Below are 26,629 nucleotides of genomic sequence, written 5' to 3'. Positions count from 1 at the left end.
CTTCACACCTGTGAGATAAGCCTCACTCCTCCAGGCAGGTGTAGCATAGTGGCTGCAGGCTTGAAATCAGACTTCCCTGAGCGAATCCCACCCTACCAATTTTATATCAGTGTGATGTTGGGCAAGTTAGTAACAAAGGTGCCACACTACCTGAATCTTAAAATTAGGGGTAAAATGATGACGATCTTATTGGGTTGCAGTAAAGAGTAAAAGAGTTAATATAGGTAGAGGAATCACAGAGTAAATAAATGCTCAGTGAGTGTTAGCAACAGTCATTATAATGTCTTTCTGTTTAGCCTGCAATATCTTGAGTAGCCACTAGATGGCCACACTGCAGGCTCTCTGTGACTCTTCCTACTCCAAACTCTGCCCTCTCCCCTACAAGGCTGTTGTACATCTGGGTGCTGATGTTGTCAAGTTCACGGCTCAAGTTTTCCCTTCTGCCAGCCTCACTTCCTTCAGGACAGCTTCCTCCCACCCCATACTCACAAAATGGGCTATAATCTATGTCTGCGAGCTCCTGGAGGGCAGGTCATCTCCAGGACATCAGGCAGAGTCCCTACATAGAACAAGCACTCAGTATTTGTTGGATGAATGAATCTGTTTCCATCAGTCCCAGCTCAGCCACTTAAATAATTTGTGTGATCCTGGACAACTCACTTGACCTCTCCGGGTCTCAGGTTTTTGTGGGGTTTTTTCTAAATGGACATTAAAAAGAAGCTCAACTTCATATTTGTAGTAAGAGTCTAGTGGTTCCCTTAAGAGTTGAATCCATTTACCCTTAGTCAATTCACTGTAACCAATGGGAGTGGTAGGGGAAGATTCCGGTTTGCTTTGCGGTCACCTTCTACAGGTCGTTCACAAAGTACAGCACTTTCTTTTTGTGGAATGTTTGTTCTGTCCTTTACCCTTTCTCCCTATTGCTTGCAATATCTTAAATAGCATTAGATAGCAGAGGTCACACAGTCTTTGAGAAGATCAATGCTGGACCAGCAAACCCCTTTGCCTGTACATAGAGGGGAGTCTGCCCAGGCTGGGGTCTTCATAATGGCATTCTGGGTCATTAGGAAACATGTTCAGAGAGGTTCAGATGTGGTTCCCAGGTCATGAATCTCTCCCATTTGTCCTGGAAAGAGAGATGAAGATCCCATCCTACAAAATGTTCATCTGTGTCTAACAGCCCCTGCCCTTACCTGTCCCTGACTTTCAAACCTTTCTTTTAGAGCTTCTTTTGGGTCTGTAGTTGAAAGAAATGGCACAAAATAGACATACAGTGTAATTACAACTACAAGAAGGCAAAGCAACCTGCAAGCACCAAATTGCCTGCCTCCCCTCAGTGACATCGTGAGTTACATCATGCCAGTACTCTGTGTGACTACCAGAGGATAATTTAACCTTCTTTAACTAAAGATAACATCAACCAGACCTGCTACAATTCATTATACACCATGTACAGCATTTAATAAAAACTCGGCAGGCATGCCAAGAAATAAGACCAACTGACCGAAAAAGCAAAAGCAGAAACGAACAAAAAAAACCCAGATGATCGAAATAGTCCCACAGTGATCCAGATATCGGCTACCAGACAAAGACATTAAAATAACTACGGTCAGTGTGTTTCAGAATACAGAGGAAAAGATGGAGAATTTCATCAAATAATTTAATCTTTAAAAAAAGTGTAAAATAAAAATTCTGGAATTACTTAGCAAAGTTTTATAGTTTAGTGGGATGTCCTCCCTCCTTGGCTTTTGGATAAGCAAATTCTGTCCCCAGTGCATCTGAGGAAGTGTTCTCTAGAGCATGGAACCTCAACACGGAGTAAGGTAGCCATGGGGTGTTTAGGCAGAGACAGGATTCTGAATTGCATGGTGTGCCTGGCATAAGTGGAAATTCTCTCTGCAAGAAGTTTAGGTCATCCTAAGCCTGCAGTCAGTTTGGTCAACAGTCTGTCAGTCTACACGGTAAAAAGTAGCCAGGTAGTAAATTAGCCCAAGCAACATGAAGAAAAAACAAACAAACAAACAAACAAACAAACCCGGAAGAAATGACACACAGCAAATACACATCTACAGGAGTTCCAGACATTAGAATTAGGAGACTCAATTTTAAATAATTTAAAAATAATTTTTCTTAGTAAGTAGGTGGTAAAAGATTGAAAATTTCAGCAGGTAACTGGAAATTATAAAATACATGAAACAGAAGGGAGAGGGTATAGCTCAGTGGTAAAGTGTGTGCTTAGCATGCACGAGGTCCTGGGTCAATCCCCAGTACAGCCATTAAATGAATAAATAAATAAAATACATGAAATAGAAATTCTATAACTAACATTATTAGTAGCAAAGCAATAAGATCTCAGTAGTTGCACTGACATCAGGTTTCACTCAGCTGCAAAGAGGATTAGAGAATAGTAAATTACATCAGATCAGTATATTCAGATTGAAGCTCAGAGAGATAAGATAGGAAGATACAGGGAAAAGTGTAATAGAAATATTGGGGATAGGTAAAAGGGTCTAATACACATGCCTGGCATCTAACGGGTGACGAGTAAAGACCATAACTGTTGTTTTCTCAGTGTTTGCACCCTATAGGTTGTGCCAAACAACATGAAGGCTAGAAAGCTTCACTGGAGCCAGCCTAGAGGTCACAGAGTCCAGCCTTCTGAAACCACAGGATCCTTTCCGGGAGTAAAGTGAGTTTTCTTGTTTCTCTGAACTACCTGAGACATTTATAATTTGTAAATCACTTAGGCTTTAAGTTCTCACAATTACTTCATTCAGGACATCTAAGCAGATCCAAACTCCAAGAGGATGGGTCTGGAGACTGAAAACTGTGTCTTTCCTATGAGTTCCAAATGATCTGGCGAGAGCCCCTGGTCCGTCCCCGCCCCCACCGAGGCTAAGGCTCTCCTTCCTCCGCCGCCCAGAGGGCTGTCTTCCGTCTGACACCCCGTGTCTACAGGTCCTGCCCATCCTCCAGCCCTAGCTGCAGAGGCTTCAGAAGCCGTTCTTGATTGCTGCTGAGCAGGGAGTCTCCCCCGGGTGGGCACCCCCACTCCTCTCGTCTGAGCCACAGGACATAATGCTTTGCTCCTCGGCTTTGTTTTCTCCCAGCGCAGTGAGTCTACTGGACTCAGCCATTCATTCAGGTAGCTCTTACTGAGCACCTACCATAGGTGCTGGGTGTATACACATGGTAAGGCAGGGTCCTTGCCTTCATGATGCTCATGGCCCAAGGATCAGATAATCCCACACGAATGGCTGTGAACATAGCTCCGAGGGAGCTCAGAGTCTCCTGTACCATGCGCCTGGTAGCACCTCACTTCAGAGGCCTGGTAGGGGTGCTCTCCCCTCCTCTTACCAGCATCACCTGTACTTTCTCAGGTATCATGGTGATGAAAATTTTCAGAAGGTTGATATTGAAGCCGGGTTTTACAATCTGGCAGTGCTATAGCCACTTAGACCCATGCAGGGTCACCAGTCCTTGACCTTATGAAAGAAGAAGGGCAAATACTCATAGTGCAGGCCAGGGAAATGAGAAGAGACTGGTGCACAGGCAGCAATCCTCTGGAGGGGAGAAGTCCAAGTGAACAGAGCTCTGGAAGAATGAATGAGTGTGAGTAGACCTAAGACTTTGGGAGTTAAGTGCAAACCATGCTCAATTAACTGGTAATTTCGCACGTGAGTTGTTTTATCCAGCTGGACTCTGAGCTGCTGGTCAAAACCAGGGTGGCATCTCCTTCTCTAATGCCCCACGGTACCAAGAACAGTGGTGTTTCTCTACAGAAGCTTGTTCATTGAACAACCTGGTTTTATTGTTGCATCATCAAGTGACGGTGGCTCCTGGGGCTCATGCACGTCCCTTCCCTTCCATGTTTGACTGTTCAAGCATTCTGTAGACTACATAAGCTGATAAGTTCTCTTTTTGTCTAGTTTGGTTTTCTCACTTATAATTGAAATAGTAATGGTTAAAATAAAATTTATGAGAGTTGCACTTTTAAAGATCACTGTGCAGACTCCCCTTCTGTGTCCTTTCAGCTCCAGCCTCCACTGTGATGATGAACTCTGTGTGAGCCAGCGCCACTTAGGCACAACTACACAGCCCTCACCAGGCTTCACAAGAATTGTCAGTACCAGGAAAGTATGTAGAATATCTTGATAATGTTCCAAATGAAGGCTTTCTTATCGAAGACTCAAAACCCAGAGATCACAAAGAAAAGTTTATATATTTTACTTCATGAAAGTTTATAAGTTCCATAAGGTAGCAGACACCATAAATACAGTTTTAAAAGAGTAAATGAATGGGGGAAAATTACAAAGAAAAGTTATAATCAAGGTTTGTTATCCACTCTCTATAAAGAACTCATATGAATCAATAATAAAAAGAGAAACAACTTCATAGAAAAATAAACATAGATGACATACAAATCACAGAGAACAACACAAAGATAAGCATAAATGGCCAGTAAGCATGTTTTTAAAACTGAAAATAACTTAAGTACCCAATAATCGGAAAATAGTTAACTAAATCACACCCACATTACAGAATAGCATGAAGCCATGCTGAGGAGTGAGATATATTTTTATTAAGAGAAAAAAAGAATAACAATATGGGTATGATCACATGGATAAGAACATACACATCCATATGAAATGTACAGAAACAAGTCCAAAAGCATGCACACAAAACTGTTCTATTTTAGGAGAAGCAATAGGATTGGGCAGGGAGGTGTGCGCTGTGTGACATGGGACTTTACTGCTTCCTCTATATGCGTCTCTAGGCTTACAAATCTTTTTCAGTGAGCATACATTCATCCATTACTATGTAATTCTAAAAAAAAATTTTAAACAGAAAATCTGTGGAAGTCATCTAGCAAAATTCTTGATATTCGGCATTAGTGGTAGCCAGAATCGAACAGAAAAGATCTGCACATCTCCCAGTCATACAGAAACTGATCTAGGCGACAGATACCCTCTGGTACCTTGAGATGTTTTTGAATACTGGACAGCTCTCCAGAGACCCTCATCCCATCTACCCTTAACCCTACAACCATACTTTGATTCTTCTTCATTTTCTTGAACAATTAGTTGTGATTTAACTTTAAAACAAGAAGTATGTAATCATCATACTGTGGGCTCTAACATTAGGGGAGTTTCTTCAGGTGCAAGTAGACTCCATTCTTGGGTTTGAGGAAGCAATGAGGCATGGTGACAAGAGGCCTGGTGGGGTCTGGAGTCACCTTGAAGCTGAGCAGAATTAAAGCAATGGCCACCTTTATCTCAGCCATGGCAAAATTCTGCCCGATGCAATTCCTGCAGACACCAAGGGAAAGGAAGAAATACTTGAAGAAATGGTGTTTCTCTGACTCTTTAATAAGATACTGGAATAACATGTCTGATTTCACAGTAAGGAAACGTTCTCATACTAAGTGTCATACCAACCTTTGGACTTTGGACTTACATTGTTCTCTGCAAGAATATAAGCTGGAGGTTCAAGGTGGCGCCCTCCCTAAGCAAAGCAGCACTTGGGGCTACTCACAGAACTGCTTCTCCTGTGAAGTTCTGATGGAAAGTGTGGCAACTATAGTTAATAACGCTGTATTATTGTAGAATCAAAATTTGCTAAGAAATCGGAACTGAAATGTTCTCACACACAAAAAAGGTAAATATGTGAGGTGAAGGATGTTAATTAACTCGATGGGGAGGAGTCTTTTCACAATGTATATATCAAATTATCATGGTGCACACATCAAATATCTTACAATTTAAGATTTTAATATGAAGATGAAATAGAAGATAAATTTTAAAAAAAGAATTGTTCCTTCTTTGTTGGGAGTGGACTTGCATCGAGCCCATGAGTAACAGCTTGTGTCACTGGATAACCTTTTGAGGCATGGCTGTGTGGGATGCCAAAGAGAAGGGTGTTGTCCTTCATGAAAGTAACTGGCCCTTTCAGGGGCTCAAACAAGCACCCAGATCTACCTCATAGTCAGGTGAGAAGATGAGGTTCCACAGAAAAATGTATAGACTTGAGAAGCTAAAGAGGGGAGGCTATTCCCAAGTAAACATTTTTGTGTCTTTTCAACAACTTCAGACTGTCCTCACCTTGGTCCAGCTGAGAATGGTAAGAAGGAGTAGGGGTGTCTCTGATCATTATTCTCTGGAGAGAACCTCAAGGGGTCAAAGACCTGAAATGAGAGGGCAACCCCATCACCATCTTCACGACACCATTAACATATTTCTGAAGCTACTTCTTAGCACTGATCAACAGAAATACAGTGGGAGCCACATATGTCATTTCAATGCTCTGGTAGCCACATTTTTAAAAGGTGGAATGAATTTCAGCGATAGAATTTATTTACTAGAGAATGTGATTATTCCAACATAGATTCTATATAAATAATTATTTAGAAAATAGCTCACATTTTTTTGTACTACAGCTTCAAAATTTTACATTTCCAGCACATCTCCGTTCTGACTAGCCACATTTCAAGTGCTCCACAGCCACACGTGCCTGAGGGCTGCCACACTGGACAGCACAACTCTGGACCCGCAGACCTCATCTGGCCCCCCAGCTGGTTTGTAAGGGGAAGTCAGAAACACGATGGCCAGTGGTGGTGTTTTCACTCGGGAGGTGCGAGTGCACCTACTTACAAGTCAAGCCAAAGTGATTTTAGGATCACTTGTCCAACTGCCCATCACATGTTTGAAACTAGCGGCTTATGTAAAAGGAAGTATCTGTACACTTGTGTTTCAGTGTCAGTGTTTCTGTATACAGTGTGTGAGTTTCAAGGACATTTGGAGTTTCAAGAAATTCAGGTGGGCTACATGTCTTCTTTTTGCCTTTCCAGATCCTCTCTCCTCTTTTCCACCCTGCTCTGGGCTCCAAACTGGCCCATGTGGTTTCCTGTTGGGTCTGGCCAATAAAAGGCATTGATAGGAAGTCTGGAGGGTGGCGGAGAGAGTATTCAGGGTATTTATTCCTGGGCCCCTCCCAGCTGGGCTGCCTTAGGTTAACTGCTTGCTCTACTGATGGCCGTGACTCCTGTCTGATGGCCTTTCCCAGAAGCAATCTTTCTTCAGGTTTTGTAATCTTCTCTCCCGTGTCCCTCAGGCCTAGAAGTGGGAAGCACTTCGGCAGTTATTTGCTCCATTTTGCTTCTCCTAAACCCTACTTAGAGAGTTCCTTATAAAACTCTCCTCAAGTAGCCCAACTTGACTGTGTCACTGATTTCCTGCCAGAATCCTGATGGCTACACCCGGCAAAGGGGAGTGTGAGTTACCTGAGTGACTGCGGGTAGTCCAAGTCTTGCAGGTGTCTAGGGAAGTGCTTGGGAGGGCTCGAGAAGTAAATGACTGAAACACAGACTGCGGCAATTTGCAGCAGATTTTGTGGGATTCTGCCAACCTGCTCTTTCAAACCCAGATGAAGTAGGGATAGAGGAAGAGGACTTCTTCTTTGAGTGGAAGTTTTACATTTTTGGTCATGTTTATTTTTGCTTAGTTGTGTTATTTGCTACTTCCATGCAGAGTTAACAAAAAGTAAATTGCACAGCATAAGTTCTTGGAACTATTTATGTGTAAGACAATCATACCTTTGGGTTTTCCCAGATGGCAGGATTGTGGTGGAGACCCCAAATACTGAGAACTAGGGTCATTCCTGAAAAAGGAAGGAAATAAAGGAGATTGCAGGAAAAAGAGCAAGTCATGAGCTCCTGTTATACTGTCCTTCAGTAAGACTTTTCTTCTTGAAGAGAAAGAGCTAGCTCCTGGCAGAGCCCTGTGGGCTGTAGCAGAAGCCAGCAGTGAGGGACCCACGGGAAGATGGGGCTTGGTGGCACCTTAGTTTTCAAATCAATGACCTGTTTAATACTTGATTCTATCTTAAGGAGCTATTGGTGTCATGCCAAAATGATAACCTATGCTTATGTTTTCTACTACCTCTGGTAACTACTTATACACCTACTAACGGACTATAAAGTACCCAGAGGCAACAGTTTGGATATGTAAGAACAGAACCGTACTTCCATCTTGCAGATCCAATGATAAGTTTCTGTTGCTGCTGTTCATACATGAAAGGGAGGGAATTTTGGCAACTATCCGTGTGGTTTGGGGATTTTAAAAAAGACAGAGGAGAGAGAACTTGAGGATTATTTGGTCACCGGAAATAACTTTGGTAAATTAATTCTGGATCTGTCAACAAAGTGACAGTAAGCGACAGGCTGTTGGCATTGGTACAAGAAATCCTGTTGGCTTGTTTCTAAGGGCAAGAGCTCATAAAACACTGCAGCAGGCAAGTGAAGGGTGTCTGGCATGCCCTTTGGCTTTCACTCGCCCTGCTCAGAGACTTGCGCTGTTTGGAAGAGCACTGGGCTCTGGGCACGGGACCTCCCAGCATGTTCTAGCTCTGCTCATCCGTGCATTGGGGTCCCTCAGTGAGTTTTTGGCTGCACCAAAAGTACCTGAAAGTGCTTTGTAAACTGCAAAGCACATATAAGTGTCTGATGAGATCATGTTCCAAGGAAGAAAAATGAGATAATAATGTTTGAAGACTTTATGTAAACTATTAAGTGCTGCATCTTTATTAGAGAAATATTATGATGATGATGAAGACAAAGACCCTCCTTGGTCTTCAACTTAAAGATCACGGTGCACATCTCCCAGACGTCTTACCTGGGTCTCAGACTCAGCCAAACAAGGATTATTTTAGAAACAATGTCTCACAATGGAAGAAACCCTGGGTTGGGATCCTGGGTGACACAGATTCTAGGCACAGCTTTGCTGCAAATGGCTAGGTGCCGTTGGGAAAGCCTGTGAAACCCACATCTGGTCAAGGCATTACCACTGAGCAGTTAATAGGTGCCCAGCTCTAAACCAGCTGTCCTTAGGATTATCTTTTGACTCTTCCAAGAGTTGAGAATCCCTCTGGTGTTTTCACTGTGGCCCCCAAGATCCCATGGTCTCTAGAAACTGCTTAGGAAAAGAATGCAAAGACCTGCAGGCAAGGAGCGTCCATCTGGGAAGGTAATGGGCTTGCTGAGCTCTCTGGATAGGGACAGGACTGGAGGCGCCAAGCGCAGTGACTCCTTAACGCACATTGTGGTGTAGGACATCTCACCCAGCTGGTCCCTGTGAGAACAAGAGAGGGAGGGAGGGGAACTCAAGACTCTATGTCCAGTTTGTAAATATCGGTATCTTTTTATAGTTGATGTTAGTTCCTGGTAAATATCATCCTCAGGCTAAAGCTATTTTGCCCATTGGCTTATGTAACAGAATGTTAACATGGGACTCTTTCTGCCTCAGGATCAGCTGAGGTCCCAGACGAAGAGGACCCAAACGGGTGCCAAATATCCTCATCATAAAGTGCGGCGCTAAACCATGGGTAAGGGATTTGCTAAGGAGATTTCTGAAAGCCAGTTTTGCAATTCTTAGCTTCTCATATAAATCAAGAATGTATAAGGAATGGCAAAGGAGTGAAGAAGACAGGCAACTTAAGAGTTTTGAGAGGGGGAAAAAAATAAATCCTTTCAAGGAATTGTTGGAATGCAGAGTGCCACGGAGAATGGAGAAAGGGCTCCCCCATGTTAAGCAAAGGAGAATTTCAAGAGGATCAGTTAGATCAACTGACACGTGCTCCTTGGAGTTTGGGGAGCATGGGACTGATAGGAAGGGTGGTGACTCAGAACATACAGAGAGGCAGGAGAGCAACAGGGACAAAGCGAGAATGCTCCAGTGTGTCCTACGGGCCAAGGAAACGGCAAGAGAGAGAGAGCTCTGGAACCAGCTTGAAAGGAACCCTGACAAAGGACAAGTTCTCTTGCCCCATGAGTCCCTATTGCAAAGTGCCAACGAGGGAATCTCCAAAAACCCACAGATGCACACTAGGAGTATAAGGGAACACTGAGTAGCCACCAAGTTCAGAGGACCAAGATTGCAGAAATACCAGCTGTTGTCTCCTCATTCTCTCCCCAACCCGGGACCATTTCTGGAAGGGTCAGAAACAGCAGCTACTGGGCAGGGAAGGAGCTGGTCGGTGAGCAGACGCCAACCACAAGCCCCTCGCCCCGCTAGCCTCCAGACCCAGAGAGGTACTGAGCTGCAATGGATGGAGACGCTCTAAGTGGAAAAGAAGGTGAACTTTTTATGATTACACTGGACTAGATTAATTGTTGAAACAAGACTGCTCTTGTGATTTAAATGGATGGGAACTCTGTGAAATTCACTCAAGTTTTATCCTAGAGATGAAAATTACTTGCCCCACACAGCAAGTTTGAAGTGTCAGTGGGAGAAGGACAAATTATTAATTTGCATCCAAGCTAGTAAGTTTGGTTCAATAAAACGACAGCATACATTTAGTCAGTTTGCTTTATTATATTTCTACTTGCTTTTTTGATGACTTCTTCTGAGTGCAGGCCCTGGCCATTCTGTAATGTGAAATTTTAATTTTGAACTCTTTTTTCCTCCAGCCCAAAATAAAAAGAGTAATTCCGCTTAGCCTAGCACTTTTCACACTTAAGAAAAACCAAGTTGCCCATCTCACCCCTGGTGCAAAAGGAAGAGAGGCATTTTAACCCAATGCAGGAATGGGTTTACAAGTAGCCAAATGGAGATGTCAAACAACTTTCCCGCTTTCCCAGAAACTGTTCTTTGCAGTATGGTTTTATTATCTGTCTAAAAGAATTACAAATTTTCAGAAAGCTCTGTATGAATTTCATTAAATGTAACTATAAGGGCATATTATTGAATAAAAACATATTTTATTCACTATAATACTGTTACCATTTCTCTCATGAAAACCAATGGTAGTTAACAGATCCTCTGGACTTTGTTTTCTTACCTGACAAAGATTTCTTTATTGTTTTTCATTTCACAAAGGTCAAACAAGAATAAGAAAGGTCACTATTTGAGTTTGTGAATAACAGATACTGCTGCCATATCAGTGAACAAAGGATGCTGCAGCGTCAGCCATCAGCCACTCCCGCCGCCTCCCCCCGCTGACGGTGAGCTGGAGGCAAGTCAGGGTGGAGACAAGCAGGTGCCCGCTGGCAACTCCTGAGCCTCTGCAACCACCCCCAGTGGTGTCCCCGGAGCAGACTCAGGAGGAGAAGCCCAGGACACTGGCCCTAGATAGCTAAGCACATATCAAAGGAATGCTTTCAGTGAGCCCAGACTTTCGCATCTTCCCATACATAGAAAAGTGCTAAATTCCTTAACTCAAAATATCCGGCTTTCTTTAGTTACTGGTAATCTTTTGATGTTCCAACTACCTGGTCTTTGTTGCACAAACTCCTATATATCCTGTCTCCTCCCTCGCCTTTTCAGAGCAGCCTCTTAGAGCAATCTGAGAGGCCACATTTTGCGCTCAGAAATGTTTGCCGAATAAAACTAACTCTCAGCTTTTAGGTTGTACATTTTTTTTCAGTTGACAAGTTGTATATATCCATCCTAGTCAACCTTAAATTATCTAATCAATGTTGGGAGTATTTCCAAACTCAATGTATAACTTACTAAAACTTAACTAATCAACACTGCATTTTGTGCAATATAGATTAGACCTTTAAACTATGGTAGGAAATGACTAGTATTTCCCTACAAAAAGTGTGATCTCTACTATACCTATATAAATTCAGGTTTTCCTTTACACACATTTTAACTGTGCTAGCCTTTGCATTTGAAATATGACGTTTTCCCCCTAGTCGCTAGGCTTGGTTCCATTAGCATGTCTATTTTTCATGGAAAAGTTATCACATGAAATGGAGTGAAAAGAAAGACAAGCAATGACATGTGAAATATCTTGCTAGGGGAAAGAGCATGGCTTGTATGAGGGACATGTGTTTTCCTTGCAAATAGCATGTCCAAGGGGCAAATCTATAATCCGGGCTTCACTAACAGCAAGATATGCTTAAAGTCTAGCCAAATGGAGTTGAAGTTTTCCACCTCGCTGCTCTTACCCAACCTATAAGAGGCAGGTTAAGTGTCAGATCTCCCAGGAAGTCTCCTTGAGCCCCCACGCCAGGTTAGGTGCTGGTCTTCTAAATCTCTGTGGTACCTAACATGTATCTTTCTCATCACCCTTACCATATTTTATTGCAGTCATCTGTATGGGGGCTTGTCTCTTGTGCTAGAGTGTGAGCTTGTTGAGCGCAGGACCCTCACCAAATCTTGCATGGTTTTTAAGTGTCTTAGTACTGAAAATATACTCAGTCCACATTGGCTAAACTCAATTACAGTGTGTACCATTTAGTAATAGATTCAAAGTCGAAAGCCAATCCCGAAGTGTGAACAAGGGGATGGGAGAGAACGTCGACAATGAGGTTAAATGACCCAGGTGCTCACTCAGGTCTCTCAGAAGAGAAGATCCACTTGAACCCCAACATTCAAGCTCTAAATGCAAGTCTAGGGATCAAGTCCCCATTTCCAATGCACCAGGGCCTGGGTGAAAGAAAGAAATAGGACATTTTGCACACCATTGACTAGAAAAACAATGAAATAAGTAAGCTATGGATGAGTGAGTAGAAAAGACAATGGAACAATTTGGTGCCCTCTAGAAAAAGAGAAGAGTAGTAACCTGCCTCTCCTGCTTTCACATATACATATTTTAAGGAACTGTGGTCATCAAGTTACCAGAAGAAAGAATAAAGCAAAGCCAGGAGGAAAACTAGGATGAAATGTTTAGAAGATGCAGATCTTACCAGTTGATGGAAGACCCATCCCCCAGGATGCTCCTGATCTCCTCCCGGCATCTCTCCTGATGCTCAGGGTACAGAGCCAGGTGGTAGAGGAGCCAGGAAATGCCTCCTGCCACGGTTTCATGCCCTGCCAACATGAATGTGTTCACCTCGGACCATAGGTCAGTATCTGAGAAGCTGTTGGCAATTTCAGCCTAAAAAGGACAGTAGTAATATATTTATGCAATGTCAGTTTATAGATGTTTGGAACCCCAATCAAATTAATGGTTTTAGGGAAAAAAATTGAGTTTCTCTCTCTCTCTTGCTTTCTTTCTTTCTTTCTTTCTTTCTTTCTTTCTTTCTTTCTTTCTTTCTCTTTCTCTCTTTCTTTCTCTCTCTCTTTCTCTCTCTCTTTTTTTCTTTCTCTCTTTCTTTTTTATTAAAGTATAGTCAGTTTACAATGTTGTATCAATTTCCGGTGTACAAATGACAGTTTTAATTTTAATTCAGTTCAACAAATATATACTATGAGCCACACTTTGCCCAGAGGGTAAAGGAGAACCAAATTTAGATAAGAAAAGTAAGCCTTGCAGAGTTCCTGCAATCATTCTGCCAGATTTATCCAGATTTTCCAGCGCCTCCTCCTCATCATTTTATCAGCTAACCCTGTGACTCATTTTCCTGTATTTTCCTGAACTACCTTGTATCTCTATGTTAATTACCAAATCTATTCAATGGGTAAAAAATTTAGTCTTATCTGCCTCCCTCTAGTGACAGAGTTGCAGAATTCAGTCCTTACCTCAAATGGTAGGGCATCAAACATCAATTTAAACATAATGTTAAATTTAGTTGATCAATTTTTCTTTTGTTTCCCCTCCTCTCTACTCATCCAACTACCCACACAATTAACTAGATCTATGAGCAGGCTCAGAAATTTGAAAGATTTACCTGGGCAGAAAAGACAGTATCCAGAAAATCCTGGTACCTCCTCTTCTGAACGTTCTCCTGCTTCTTCTCGTCCCTGAGGGAGTTCTTTCTCTCCTGGATTACCTTTTCTGGGGTAGAGTAATAATTCCTCAACACCAAAGTGACAACAAAGTCAACCAAAGTAGAATAAATTATAGAGCAAGCCAGGACCCATGAATAGTTTCAAATCCTGCCTCATTTCTTGAGGTCAGAATGGGTACATTACATTTAAATAGATTTAATTTTTGCTGCTGTTTATTTTCCCATCAAATGACCACCTTTGATCAAAGTTCCAAAGACACACAACAGACCAAAAATATACTTTATATAAACTAGGTAGGCAATAAAGATGATTTCAAATTTAGGTGCAAGTGACCAACATTCCTTTTTCCTCAGTCTAATCTCTCATTTTCATGGGAAAGTTACCACGTGAAATGGAGTGAAAAGAAAGACAAGCAAAGAAGTGCCAAAATATGTATAACTGAAGGGGCTAAAAGAAAAAAAATATGGAACAGAATATTTAAAACCATAATCCAAGAAAACTTTCTGTACATAAGAGAAAAATTAAATCCACATATTAAAAGGCCCATGCTACACCTGGAAAAATTGGAACAGAACAACCAATTCCAATATATATCCTAGTAAAACAATTTGACATTAAAGACAGAGAAAACAAAATCCTCAGAGACTTAAGACAAAAAGACTAAATGACTTTTAAGGATGACAAATTAAGTTAGCATCATACTTCCCAAGAACAATAAAGAAATCAAGCAAGACTAGAGCATTTTCAAAAAACTCAAAGATATAAAGTGAGAGGCAAATCTTTTATAGCCAGCAAAATTGTCCTTCAGGTATCAAGTCTACCAAAAAAAAGTTATAAACTTGCATGCTATTTTCACCAACATGAATGACCTTGAAGCTGTTATGCTAAGTGAAATAAGTCAAATGGAGAAAGACAAATACTATATGATTTCACTCACACGTGGACTATAAAAATAATGCACAATCAAACAAACCAAACAAAAACAAGCACATAGATATAGAGAACAGAGTAGTGGTGGGAAGGGGAGGAGGGGGAAGGGAGAAAAAAGTAAACGGGATCAACTGTATGGTGATGAATGGAAACTAAACTTTTGGCGGTGAGCCACACTATAGTGTATACAGCAGTTGAAATATAATGTTGTTTACATGAAACTTACATAATATTATAAATGACTGTTACCTCAATTCAGAAAAAAGACAATGAATAGTAAGCAGTAACAATATGGTAGCTATTAATCCAACTATGTCAACAATCACTTTAAACATCAATGATTTAAATACACCAATTAAAAGACAGAGAATGGGTTAGGAAAACAAGACCCAGCTGTATGTTGTCTACAAGAAACCCACTTAAAATATATAAAGATGCATATAGATTAAAAGTATAGGGATAGAGAAAGATACACAAGGCTAACCAACCAAAAGAAAGCTAGAATAGCTGTATTAGTTTCAGACAGAAAAGATTTCGGAGAAAGAAAAATCAATAGGGATAAACAAGGGCATTACATAGTGATAAAGGGGTCAATTCTCCAAAAAGACAATGATCTTTCATGTGAATGTGTCTCACAACAGTCTCAAAATGCATGAGGCAAAAACTAACAGGAGAACAGGAAGAAATAGATAAATCTAACATTCAATATCTTGTAGTAACCTATAATGAAAAAGAATATGGAAAGGAATATATGTATGTATATATATGACTGAAACATTATGCTGTACACCAGAAATGGACCCAACATTGTAAACGGACTATACTTCAATAAAAAAAAGAAAGAAAGAAATCTACTATTACAGCTGGAGTACACCTTCAACACCCCTCTATCACTAATGGACAGATCCAACAGACAGAAAACCAGCAAGGACACAGCTGAACTGAACAACATCGTCAATCACTTGGATCTTTTTGACATTTATAGAATACCTCATCCACCAACAGCAGAATACTTACCTTCTCAAGCTCATACAGAACATTCACCAAAATAGACCATATTCTGGGCCATAAAACACACCCTAAATGCAAAATGTAAAATTATAAAACTCTTAGAAAATAACAAAGAGGAAAATCTACACGACCTTGAGTTTGGCAATGACTTTTTAGATACGATACCAAAAGCATGATCCATGAGAGAAAAAAATTGATAAGATGGATTTCATTAAAATTAAAAACTGCTGTTCAGGAAAATAAACAGGATAATATAAAGATGAAACACATACTGGGAGAAAATAGTTGCAAATGACTCTTCTGGTGAAGGACTGTTATCCAAAACATACAAAGAACTCTTAAAACTCAACAATAAGGGAAAAAACAACCTGATTTAAAAGTGGGCCAACGACCTTAACAGACACCTTACCAAAGACTATATGCAAATAGCAAACAAGCATATGAAAATGTGCTTCACGTTATATGCCATCAGGAAAATGCAAATTAAAACAGCAATAAGATACCACTATGCTATCAGAATGGCCAAAATCCAGAACACTGACAATATCAAATTCTGGCAAGGATGTGAGCAATAGAAACTCTCATTCACAGCAGGTGGGAATGCAAAATGGTACAGCCATTTTGGAAGAAAATTTGGCAGATTCTTACAAATAAACATTTTCTTACCATACCATTCCCAATCACCCTCCTTGGTATTTACCCAAAGGAGTTGAAAACGTACGTCCACACAAAAACCTGCACACAAATGTTTATAGCAGCTTTATTCAAAACTGCCAAAACTTGGAAGCAATCAAGATGTCCTTCAATAGGTGAATGGGTAAACAAACTGTAGTATACTCATGCAATAGAGTATTATTTAACAATAAGAAGAAATGAGCTATCAAGCCATGAAAATACATGGAAGCACTTTAAATGCACATTGCTAAGTGAAAGAACGCAATCTGAAAAGGCTACATACAGTATTATTCCAACTAATAACATGGAAGAGGCAAAACTATAGAGACAGTAAGAAAAAAAAAAATCAGTGGTTGCCAGAGGGAAAGAGGAACAATTAATGGAGCACAGGGGAGTTTTTAGGACAGTGAAACTATGCTGTATGATATTGTAATAGTGGATACATATCATTATATATTTGTCAAAACCCACAGAGTATGTAACATAAAGAGTGCACCCTAAACTACGGACTTCAGTTAATAATAATGTCTCATCAATTATAACCAACGTACCATACTCATGCAAGATGTTAATAAGAGAAACTGTGTATCTGTGTGTCTCTGTGTCAGGGACAGAGGTGAAGAAGTACAGGGGAACACTGTGCTTTCTGCTCAATTTTTCTGTAAACTTAAAACTCTCTGAAAAATACCTTATTAATTTTAAAATACCACAAAAAACTCTTTAAATAAGTCAGTGTGAGTATAGCACATGAATAGATAGACAGACCAACGGAATAGAAAAGAAAATTGAGAAATAGGTCCAAGTACATATGCCAATTTAGAAAATGAGAAAAGTGGTTGTCTCAAATCACTAGAAATGCTAAAGCTTTTAAATAAATGGTAATGGGATAACTGGATAACCGTTTGGAAAAATGAGATCAACTCTTCATATTATACATAAGAGTAAACTTTAAATGGATCAGAGGTCTAAATGCAAAAACAAACAAACAAACAAAAAAAAACAAAACCATACTAGAAACACTAGAAGAAAGCATGGATGAATTTCTTTACAATCTGGAAGGGCAGCTGTTCTCAACCAGAGACAATCTGGATCCCAAGGAATATTCAGCAATGTCTGGAGATGTTTTGATTGCCACAACTGTCAGAGTTCCAATAGTATCAAGTGTGTAGAAGTCAGGGATGCAGCTGAATGTCCTACCATGCACAGGGCAGCTCCTCACAGCAAAGATTTATCCAGACCCAAATATCATTAGTGCCACAGTTGAGATACCCTGGAATAGGGGAAGGCTTTTGACTATCACTCAAAATCCAGATGCAGTAAAAGAAAATGTTGATAAATTTAACTAAGTAAAAATTTGAAAATTTGAAAAGGTTTTATTTTGAACAAATTTGACATTTAATCTTTAACTAATACTCTGCATTTTGTTTTTCATCATAATTCTGTAATAGAAAGAAAATGTGAAGAATTTTTTTTACCAAGTCTTATGTAGATGCCCTCCAAATCCACTCCTGTTTACTCTAATGACCTGTACAAATATTAATATTTTCTATGTGACCATGATGCAAACAGGTTTGAGAACTACTGTTTTATATATATATATATATATATATATCCATTTGCGTCTTAAATTGTTTCTAACCTGCTTATCTGAGTGTCCTCCTATAATATCTATGTTCATGTGTGTATGGATGTGTGTGATCATGCATGTGCAGTGTGCCTTGCAAGTTTCCTGGGGTGCAAATATATTTTATATTTAACTTTTATTCGGTTCCAGGCACTGTCTCCAGTGCTTTACATACATTAACATATTTAATCATCACCACAAACCTACGAGATAGATCCTTTTTTATCTGCATTTTACAGATTGCTCTGAGACAAAGCAGTAACTCGCCCAAAGTCATACTGCTAGTTAGTGGCGGAGCTGAGGAAGGATTAATTAACTGCCTGATAAATATTCTCGATCATGGTGTTCATGGTGTTCACGAAAAGTAATGTTGAATTGCTTAAACAGCTTAATCGATTTCAACTTTTATGTTTTGCTAAAACTATTTATTTTTGAACCAAGCTTCTTTTCTTTTCTTTTTTTTAATGAACTAAGAACACTTAACCTGAGATCTACACACTTAAATTTTTAAGTGCACAATACGGTATTGTTAACCCTAAGCACTATGCTGTGCAACAGATCTCTAGAACTTTTTCATTATTCATCTATCGCAGCATACCAGAAACATTATACCCATTGAACAGCCCCCACTTCCCCTTTCTTTTGAGTGTATGCCCAAGTTTGCTCTGTTCCTCTATTCATTCCTATGTTGCATGAATGTTTGTAACTTATTACTGCAGTCACTGTGCAAAAAGCCATACGCCATGTATGCTTCGAAATATTAAATGCCCACTTGTTATGTTATATTCATAGTAATAAAAAATTCACATAATAAAAATAGTGCAATATATAGAAAACTTCTGATACGACTACTACTATGGATGTAGCAAACTCTGCTAAAGGACTTGTATTTCCTTTGAGCATTGTCCATATAAAAGCTCCATTAAGAACAAGAGTTCTCTCTCTTTTCACATTGAGACCTGTTCCCCTAGAGAGACACACTACAGGTACGACAGTCTGCGGACTTGGACAACCCAAACCCCCAAAATACCTGTGTGCTGATGCAGTATCTTGCTTATCTCCCACAGGCGGTGGCCCTGAGAGCTGAACTTGAAAATCATGTCATGGTGATACAAGAAATTGTACACACGGTAAAAGATGATAGTGGTGCCTTCCCTTATTGCTTTTATATAGTAATCAAAGTTGCTAGAAGAGAAAGTGGGGATAATATGTCAATAAATGACTTAGATAATGGCAAACAAATGTCTTTTTTTTTTTTTTTTTTGGCCCTCCTACAACTGACCTGTTTATCTGGCAGTTGGTTTCCTTGCTGAAAATACATTTCATAAGAACATCCAGGGTCATCAAGTCGATGTGCTCAGAGATATCCAGAAGTGTGTTCTGAGTGCCGCAAATCCTCTCCCACTTACCCTGGCACAAGAGGCCAAGATCAACAACATCACCATCATCAAACTGCCTTTATTTGGAAGTCCTCCTTGACACTGCCCTCAGGAAACGTCCACCAGGAAGCGCCCTCTGCGAGGTTGTCTATCCCCCTCTATGGGGACTCACAGAGCTTGTGAACAATGGGGACTTTGTAGCCAGGGGTTGCCCTGTAAGCTTGGGGTGAAGGCAGTTGCTAAACAGCATTGCTCTCCTCCCTTTGGAAAAGGGTGTCCATGGAGAGTTAATGGCTGAGTCACATTCTGTAGGAAGCCCTGTGCCCCTCCATTATTGCTTGCCAACAAGGCTTGGAGCCTTCTATGGTGGACCCAGGCTCTTTTGCACACACTCCCAATATCAGCCTGTCCCACACTCCAGCCCCCTGAGTCTGCCTCTGTGCAGTCAACCCTGGTCCCCTCCCTGGGTCTGTCCTCGGAAGCCTGAGCTCCAGCTCCCAGTCCTGGCATACACCAGCTAGCTTGCATCTCAGGCTAGGAATGGCACAGACCCTCTGTGCTGCTTTCTCCTCTGAACCTCTGAAGCTCCCCTTCCGTCCCTGCTACGCTCTCCTCTGGAGAGGGGGCTTTGCAGGGTGAGGGCACTTTCCCTCTTTCACTGCTCCCTCCCTGGCATTAAGTCCCATCCCGATTTCCTTTTTCTCTTTCTCCTACTCAGTTTCATGATGATATTCCTTGTAGTTCCACTTGTACGAGATCTTCTGCCAGAGCTCAGTAGGTACCTGTGACAATTGTTGCACGTGTAGACGTATTTTTGATGTTTTGTGGGAGAGGGTGAGCTCCGTGTCCTTCTATTTTGCCATCTTGAAGCCCCTTCCTCTCATATTTCATGGTAAATTTGAGTCTCCTCTGAATCTGAAGCTATTATAGCTGCTCCTGGTTTCCTTATTTGTCACCACAGCACTTTCTGTCTGAGTCTTATTACTTAATACTTAGTTTACTGTCATAGGATCTCAAAATATACCTATGACAGGCAATCAGATCTTCACCTTCTTTAATCACCTGAAAAGCCATAGCAAAGGCTTACATGAACACTCACTGCTCAGTGAGTACTTGCACATGGTTAATTTCTAGAAATCACCCTCTTTTGACTTTCACCATCCACTAAACAGATGTCTAATACATTCCCTCTTGGAAGCATTTTGCAACACACCAGAGCACCTTTGTCCCTTCACTTACCAGCATCGTGTTCACAGAATGGGCCATCATCTCGACATATGATTTCAAGGTATTCAAATGGAATCCAGGAGTTAGTAGGCGACGGTGCTGGAACCACTTGGGTCCATTCAAATTCACTAGTCCTTCTCCTTGAGAAACAAAAGGCACAAAATGTCCTGTCATTTTTACTAGATGAGGTGGGGAAGGAGAGGTGAGAAACACTAACAGAGAGTGACCGTGACGCACAGGTGGCCAGGACACAGCACAATAGCAAAGCAGTGAGTCTCGATGCTTACACCTTGGTGCACGTATGTGGCATTATGACAAAGACCCACGTTTTGAAGCCTGATGAGAGTGCTAATCCTGAACTCACCAGTTGCTACTTGTGTAGTAATTAAGACACTTAACCTTCCTGAGACTTGGCTTTCTTGGTGACAAAGTACAGTAATAAATATCTGCTTTACTGTGTTGCTGTGCAGCAGTATACATAAGGCACCTAGCCTGGTCTCTAGCTCACAGCGGCACAACAAATATTCACAACAAATACTCATCTCCTCTCCATTCCAAACCAATCCATAGACCGTACTGTGAAAAAATTCGCACGGAGTTAGATAAGCGTGTCCACTCTGTCCCAGATACCCTCTCCTTGAGTGCTAGTCTGTGAATGAGACAAAGTGAAAACACTCATCAAACCTAATGCCTCACAATCTTCTGTCACCAGGGAGGTCATTGAAAGATCTGGCTTTAAAAGGACCTTAAAGTTTATTAATATATAACTGCCATCATTTACCGAGTGCTTGCAACATGCCAGCCATTACATGAAGTGCTGAAAATAAGTGTTTCATTTAATCTTCACAACAGCCCGGAGGTGTAACTCATTCTTACTTTCAAAGATGAAGAAACAGAGGCTTACAGAAATTAGATGACTTCCACAAGATCACTCAACTAGTTAGTGGGGTTCAGGGAGCAGGACTCAAATCCAAGTAGCTCTGAATCCAAAACCTATAGTCTTTCATTTAATTCCTTCCTTGTCTGACATAAATGCCAATTATATGACTAAAAAGTTTAATTTATCTGCTCACAGAATATTTCCAAACTGTACTTTGAGGCAAAACTTTACTGATTTGCATATGGAAATAGAGGAACTCCAAAAAGAAAGGGAAGGATCCAAGAAAACAAGAAAGGAAAGCTAAAATAAAGAATAGCGATGGTAAGGCTGCAGTTTTAAAGACGCAGATGGGATAAATTTACACATATGCCATCTTGCAGATGAGACTTGGGGGAGAGAAAGGAACCCCCCAGGAGGGCTTCTAGGAGGTTGTGCTGCATTGACCTTAGCTCCCTCTTGACCTTCCTCCTAGAAAACCTGCAGTATAGATCTTACTCTCAAGGCCTCTGAATTCCGATTTGAGTTTCCTTGGAATGCTTGCCTATAGAAAGGAGACAGTGAGTGAGAGCGAGATCCTCTTTCATTCCACGTACGTACCAATGACTGGAGTCGTGAACTTGCACAGATACTTGGACTTGGGATCTGCAGAGTCAAGCAGAGGAAACAAAAGACAACATTAGAGGGATATTACTAAAGCTGATGAAGGTTCTCGTCATTTGCCTACAACAACCACAAATAGTGAGCAAAAAGGGAGCCCGGCCTCATTCCCCGCAGCCCTTGGCCGACCCAGGAATGGTAAGTTTTGGTTCAGGAGGCAGACAACAGCAGCCCAAGGAGGCAGGCAGGTACACAAACCCAGAATCTCTCTTTGTTTGCACTTCTTCCAACAGAAGGAGATTGCCCGAGGTTTACCAAGTTTTCAGAACAGGAGTGGGGATAACATATCACATCCTTCTGGGAAAGCAAATTACCTATCCAAGCAGGGCAGCAGACCCAGAGAGTGAGAGCCCTCTTGGGGTTCTCGTGAACTTGAACATGAGAGTATTTTACAGCTCTTGTCCTTTACAAAGTGAACACGAGGTGAATCAGAGCTGGAGGACTGGGAGACACGGAGACTTTCAGGAAAAGGCTGCTCTGTCTCGCCAGGTTTTACTAAGAGTAATGGGGGTAACAGTACAGAGAAGGAAGACAAGCATGTCAGACCCTAGTTTTACAAAGTTGAGGGGGGAAAGCTGGGCATGTTAATTTTGTGCTATGAGATAATCTACCTTGGAAGCCTTGAGGAAGGACTGAATGGGGGAGCCAGATGCCTCATGGCCCCAAAGGGAACACAACAGACAAATATGCAGAAAACAAAAACAATTTGGATCACAATCAAGACGACAGAGTGGTAAGTGGGTGATGTACACTCAGGCTTATGGACCAAACCAGCAGAGGCAGTCCCACTTCTGAATTTCTCTGTAGACACTGTGCTCAAGCCAGGGGCTAAGGATGACAGGGATTGGTGATGCTGAAGTCACAAAACCAAAAGAGGCAAAGGAAGACGCTGGAGATGGTGCCAGGTGGGCTTTGCGATACAGTGACCTAAAAGGGCCCGCAGGAATCTGAGCTGGAGAAGGAACTGGGCGACCCAACCCAGGAATCTCCTCCAGGACTGATGGGAAACCTCTCCTCACTTTCCCCGGCGTCTCTTGAAGGCCCAGTGCTAATCTTTGCTTCAGAATTCCTTTAGACTCCTACCTGTGGGTTGTGCAGATCACTCCTAGGAGGGTTAGGATCCTGAGGTTCATCCCTTTTCTTACCTGTTCTGCTCAGAAATGTCTTTGCATACTCTGGGTCATAGATGTAGAAAAATGCCTGAAAGGGCCCAATCCAGAAAGGAAAGGCACAAGGGTACTTTTCTACAATCTCCTCAAGCTTTTTAATGTCACTCTGCCGAAATATCTGCAGCGAAAAAAGTGAAGCACATTAGAGAAGCTAGGCAATCTGGACTCATCCCTGCTACAGCCACAATTTGTGCTCGGGGCCTGGAGGGTCACACAGGTAGAAGGGCCTGGAAGTGACTGAACATGCTCTCGCAGGGATTCCTATGCTTGGGGTATAACTTTCTAAACAAAGTTACTATATTTGTCTCTTCAATATAAATAATATATGTTGTCCCCCAGACCAAGTCACCATCAAATGACATACTGTGAGCTGTTTTCCCAACTGAGATGGTGAAGGGAGCGGAGTCACATACTCTGCCTCACCTGCCAACATCACACATTCAGGTTAGGAGTTGAGTCTGGGAGATGAAAAAAATGGTTTTTACATGGGAAGCTAACTGTTAGTAGACGGAATAGGGCCCACCATTCCAACTCACCATTCCCTTTCCCCTCTCCTCTCTCTAATTACTGATGAGCGAGTCTCTCTCATGATGTAATAGTAACTTCTTTAAAAATCCACAGAAACTGATACATTGTAACTGACTAGACTTCAGTAAAAAATAAATTAAAGAAAAACCAACTCCATCTACAACGAAAACCCAATTCTTTTCCTTTACAATAGTAGGACGCTCATTTATACAGGCGTGTGAAGTTTGGAGCAAACTCAAATACAACACTTCCAACTCTAACATTTATAAATTAGAGTACAAATACCACTATCAGAGATAAACTTTCTGCCTTGATAAGCAGATTACTATGGCTCATTTAAATAGTTCTTCGAAATCACTGGCAATAAGACCCATTTACATCTGTTTCTGCGTAAAGTGGTAGGGTGGAGAGGCTGTGTGTGTCTGGATAGAAATAATTCTAAAACTGATGGTGGTTATGGTTGCATAACTCTGTGAATATACTTAAAACTATTTAATTCTACACTTTAAGTGAGTGAATTGTAAAGTATGTGACTTAACATCTCAGTAAAGCTTTCAAAAGCTACAATGAAGTAATTCATTTACCAGAAGACAAAATATAGTAATGGTGTCAGTGAAGAACGGGATTTGCTTTAACTATGGGCTTGTGCATATGTAATGGACAAGCCAAACCAAACAGCACAGAGAGAATAGGAGCAAGGAAGATGCAAGGTTCCAAGTGCTAAAGACACGGAGATCAGACAGGTTCCTGCCTGACCCTATAGCGGTCACAGCTGGTGGTGGATTTATGTTTCATTTAACACTCACATAGCATTTACTACATGCCAGGCACGATCTTAGTTCTTTTCAAATATCAAATAAGCTTATCCTTTGAACAAGTCAATAATATAATAGTAATTATATTCAATGTAAATAGGCTAATTATTTCAAGTAAAAGGCAAAAGGTATCAGGTTGTATCTTTAAAAAGCCTAACTATATACGACTGACAAAAGACACAAGGTTAACAGTCCAAAAGGTTAACAATAAAGGATTAAAAAAACCATTTAGACACTAACAAAAAAGCTTATGTAGTTACTAATATCGGATAAAGTAGAATTTAAGGCAAGAAGTCTTACTAGAGATAATAAGGAACGTTTCATGTATAAAAAGGATTAGTCTACAAGGAAGATATAGTAATTCAAAATCTGTATGCATACTATACTATAGCTTGAAAATTGATAAAACAAAAGTGGACATTAGAGCTAAAAAAAAAAAAAGAAAGAAAGAAAGTAATTCAAGAGTGGAAAATTTTAACACAGTGCTACTCAAAGCATGGGCCACAGACCAGTCCAGGATGAGATACTTACAGAAACCAAGCATGATATTTAGAAATTTTTATAGTAACTTGACATTGCTGCAATTTCTTACTTTTTTTAAAAAATGAAAGTAAAAGTCTACAATAGATTGGGGAAAAACTGGTTTTCACCAGATAGTTTGAGAAGCACTGTGTTACATCATTCTCAATAGTTGGTAGAATGGATCTCTTGGGCCATTTTCAGTTTTCCCAACTTCTGATTGATGGCTCCTTTTCAATTCTAGTTTCTGGAAGGTGTGGAGGTGAAAATCAAACTCTAATGAGAAACAGAGTAAATGGAAGTTGAGGAGTGAGAAATTTAGAAAAGGTTAACCAGCTTAAATTAAAATTAAAATTAAAAAATAAAATATTAAATATAGAGCAGTAACTTAAAGGAGAAATATATTAAAGGAAGGGCTGGTTCAACTCCAGGTCTCTGCTCTCTCCCCACACAACACCCTCTTAGGTTCCACAACAGATCAGATGTTTTATTTTCTAGAAAAACTCAACCAGAGAGGCTCTAAGACCTGAAGGAATCAGGCATTGTGGAGGGCAGGGGTGAGTCACTAGACTGAAAATAGAGGGGTTAAGTGAAAGGCTTCATAACAAATGATTAGATACCTAACTCCCTTCCTTTCTTGCTCCCACAATGCCAGAAGTCATCTGGCAACCTCCTAAATAAAAGAAAGGCAGATTCATCTCTAAGAAACTGAAAAAAAAAAAAAATACAGATACTGACAGTTTGCATCTCCAACAGGTTTGTGCTCAGGGAAAGTTCTCGCTGTGGACACAAGACTTCCAAACATCTTTAGTGCCTCACTTGAGAAAACGAAATGACAGCTGAAGACCACCTGACATTTGAGGACAGCCTCCAACATGAAAGACATAAAGCAAAACAAACAAACTGTGGTGTAGCCAGCCTCCAAAAAGACCTCCAATCACCCCCACCTTTTTATACGGTCGCCTCCCATACTGGTCAAGGATTTGTCAGTGTGACTAACTGCATACAGCAGAGTGATGGTATAAATGTTTCAAGATCAGGTTATGAAAGACTGCAGCTTCCATCTTAGGTTCTCTCCCACTCTCACTCTTGCTCTCTCATATCTGACTTGGAGGGGAACAAGCTGCCATGTTGAGGGTAGAGTGACTAACTCTTCCAGCTGGCCTGGACAGAAGGGGTTGCCAGGATACAAAACTTTCAGAACTAAAATCGGGAGACAATCAGGCAACCTGGGATGATGTGAGCAGGCCTATGGAAAGGTCCATGTGGGGGAAGAACGTAAGCCTCTGGCCAATAGCCAGTGAGGGCCTAAGTCCTGTCAAAATCCATGTAAGTGAACTCGAAAGTGGATTCCCCAGCCCCAGAGGAGCTGTGAGCTGACTGCAGCCCCAGTCAACCACAAGCAACCTTCTGAGAGACCCTGAGTCTCTCACAGAGATTCATCCAGCTAATTAATACCCCTTTCCCAAACTCTTGACCTTCACAAACTGTGTAAGACCTTCCCCTTGACCTTCACAAACAAACTGTTGTCTTAAATTGCTA

General features: G+C 41.0%; 1 protein-coding gene across 5 annotated transcripts in view; it reads right to left on the bottom strand.

The window, feature by feature from the left end:
* Positions 1-4,560: 4,560 nt before the first annotated feature.
* Positions 4,561-26,629, bottom strand: part of LOC102523731 (cytochrome P450 4X1) — a 47,811-nt gene continuing 25,742 nt past the window's right edge. For all 5 annotated transcript variants that reach the window (XM_032494194.1, XM_014553945.2, XM_014553946.2 and 2 more), the window contains 11 exons: positions 23,202-23,343; positions 21,997-22,041; positions 20,532-20,659; positions 19,196-19,323; positions 18,944-19,098; positions 13,613-13,719; positions 12,689-12,879; positions 8,992-9,125; positions 7,592-7,656; positions 6,102-6,184; positions 4,561-5,309 (listed from right to left, as the gene is read on the bottom strand). In XM_032494194.1, the coding sequence (XP_032350085.1) occupies positions 5,141-5,309; positions 6,102-6,184; positions 7,592-7,656; positions 8,992-9,125; positions 12,689-12,879; positions 13,613-13,719; positions 18,944-19,098; positions 19,196-19,323; positions 20,532-20,659; positions 21,997-22,041; positions 23,202-23,343 (1,347 nt within the window). In that variant the 3' untranslated portion in view covers positions 4,561-5,140. The remainder of the gene's footprint in view (positions 5,310-6,101; positions 6,185-7,591; positions 7,657-8,991; positions 9,126-12,688; positions 12,880-13,612; positions 13,720-18,943; positions 19,099-19,195; positions 19,324-20,531; positions 20,660-21,996; positions 22,042-23,201; positions 23,344-26,629) is intronic.

The sequence above is a fragment of the Camelus ferus genome, chromosome 13, assembly GCF_009834535.1.
Source record: "Camelus ferus isolate YT-003-E chromosome 13, BCGSAC_Cfer_1.0, whole genome shotgun sequence".
Classification (NCBI taxonomy): Eukaryota; Metazoa; Chordata; class Mammalia; order Artiodactyla; family Camelidae; genus Camelus; species Camelus ferus.
The sequence above is the reverse complement of the archived record's forward strand: the minus strand, read 5'-3'. Positions and strand labels throughout refer to the sequence as shown.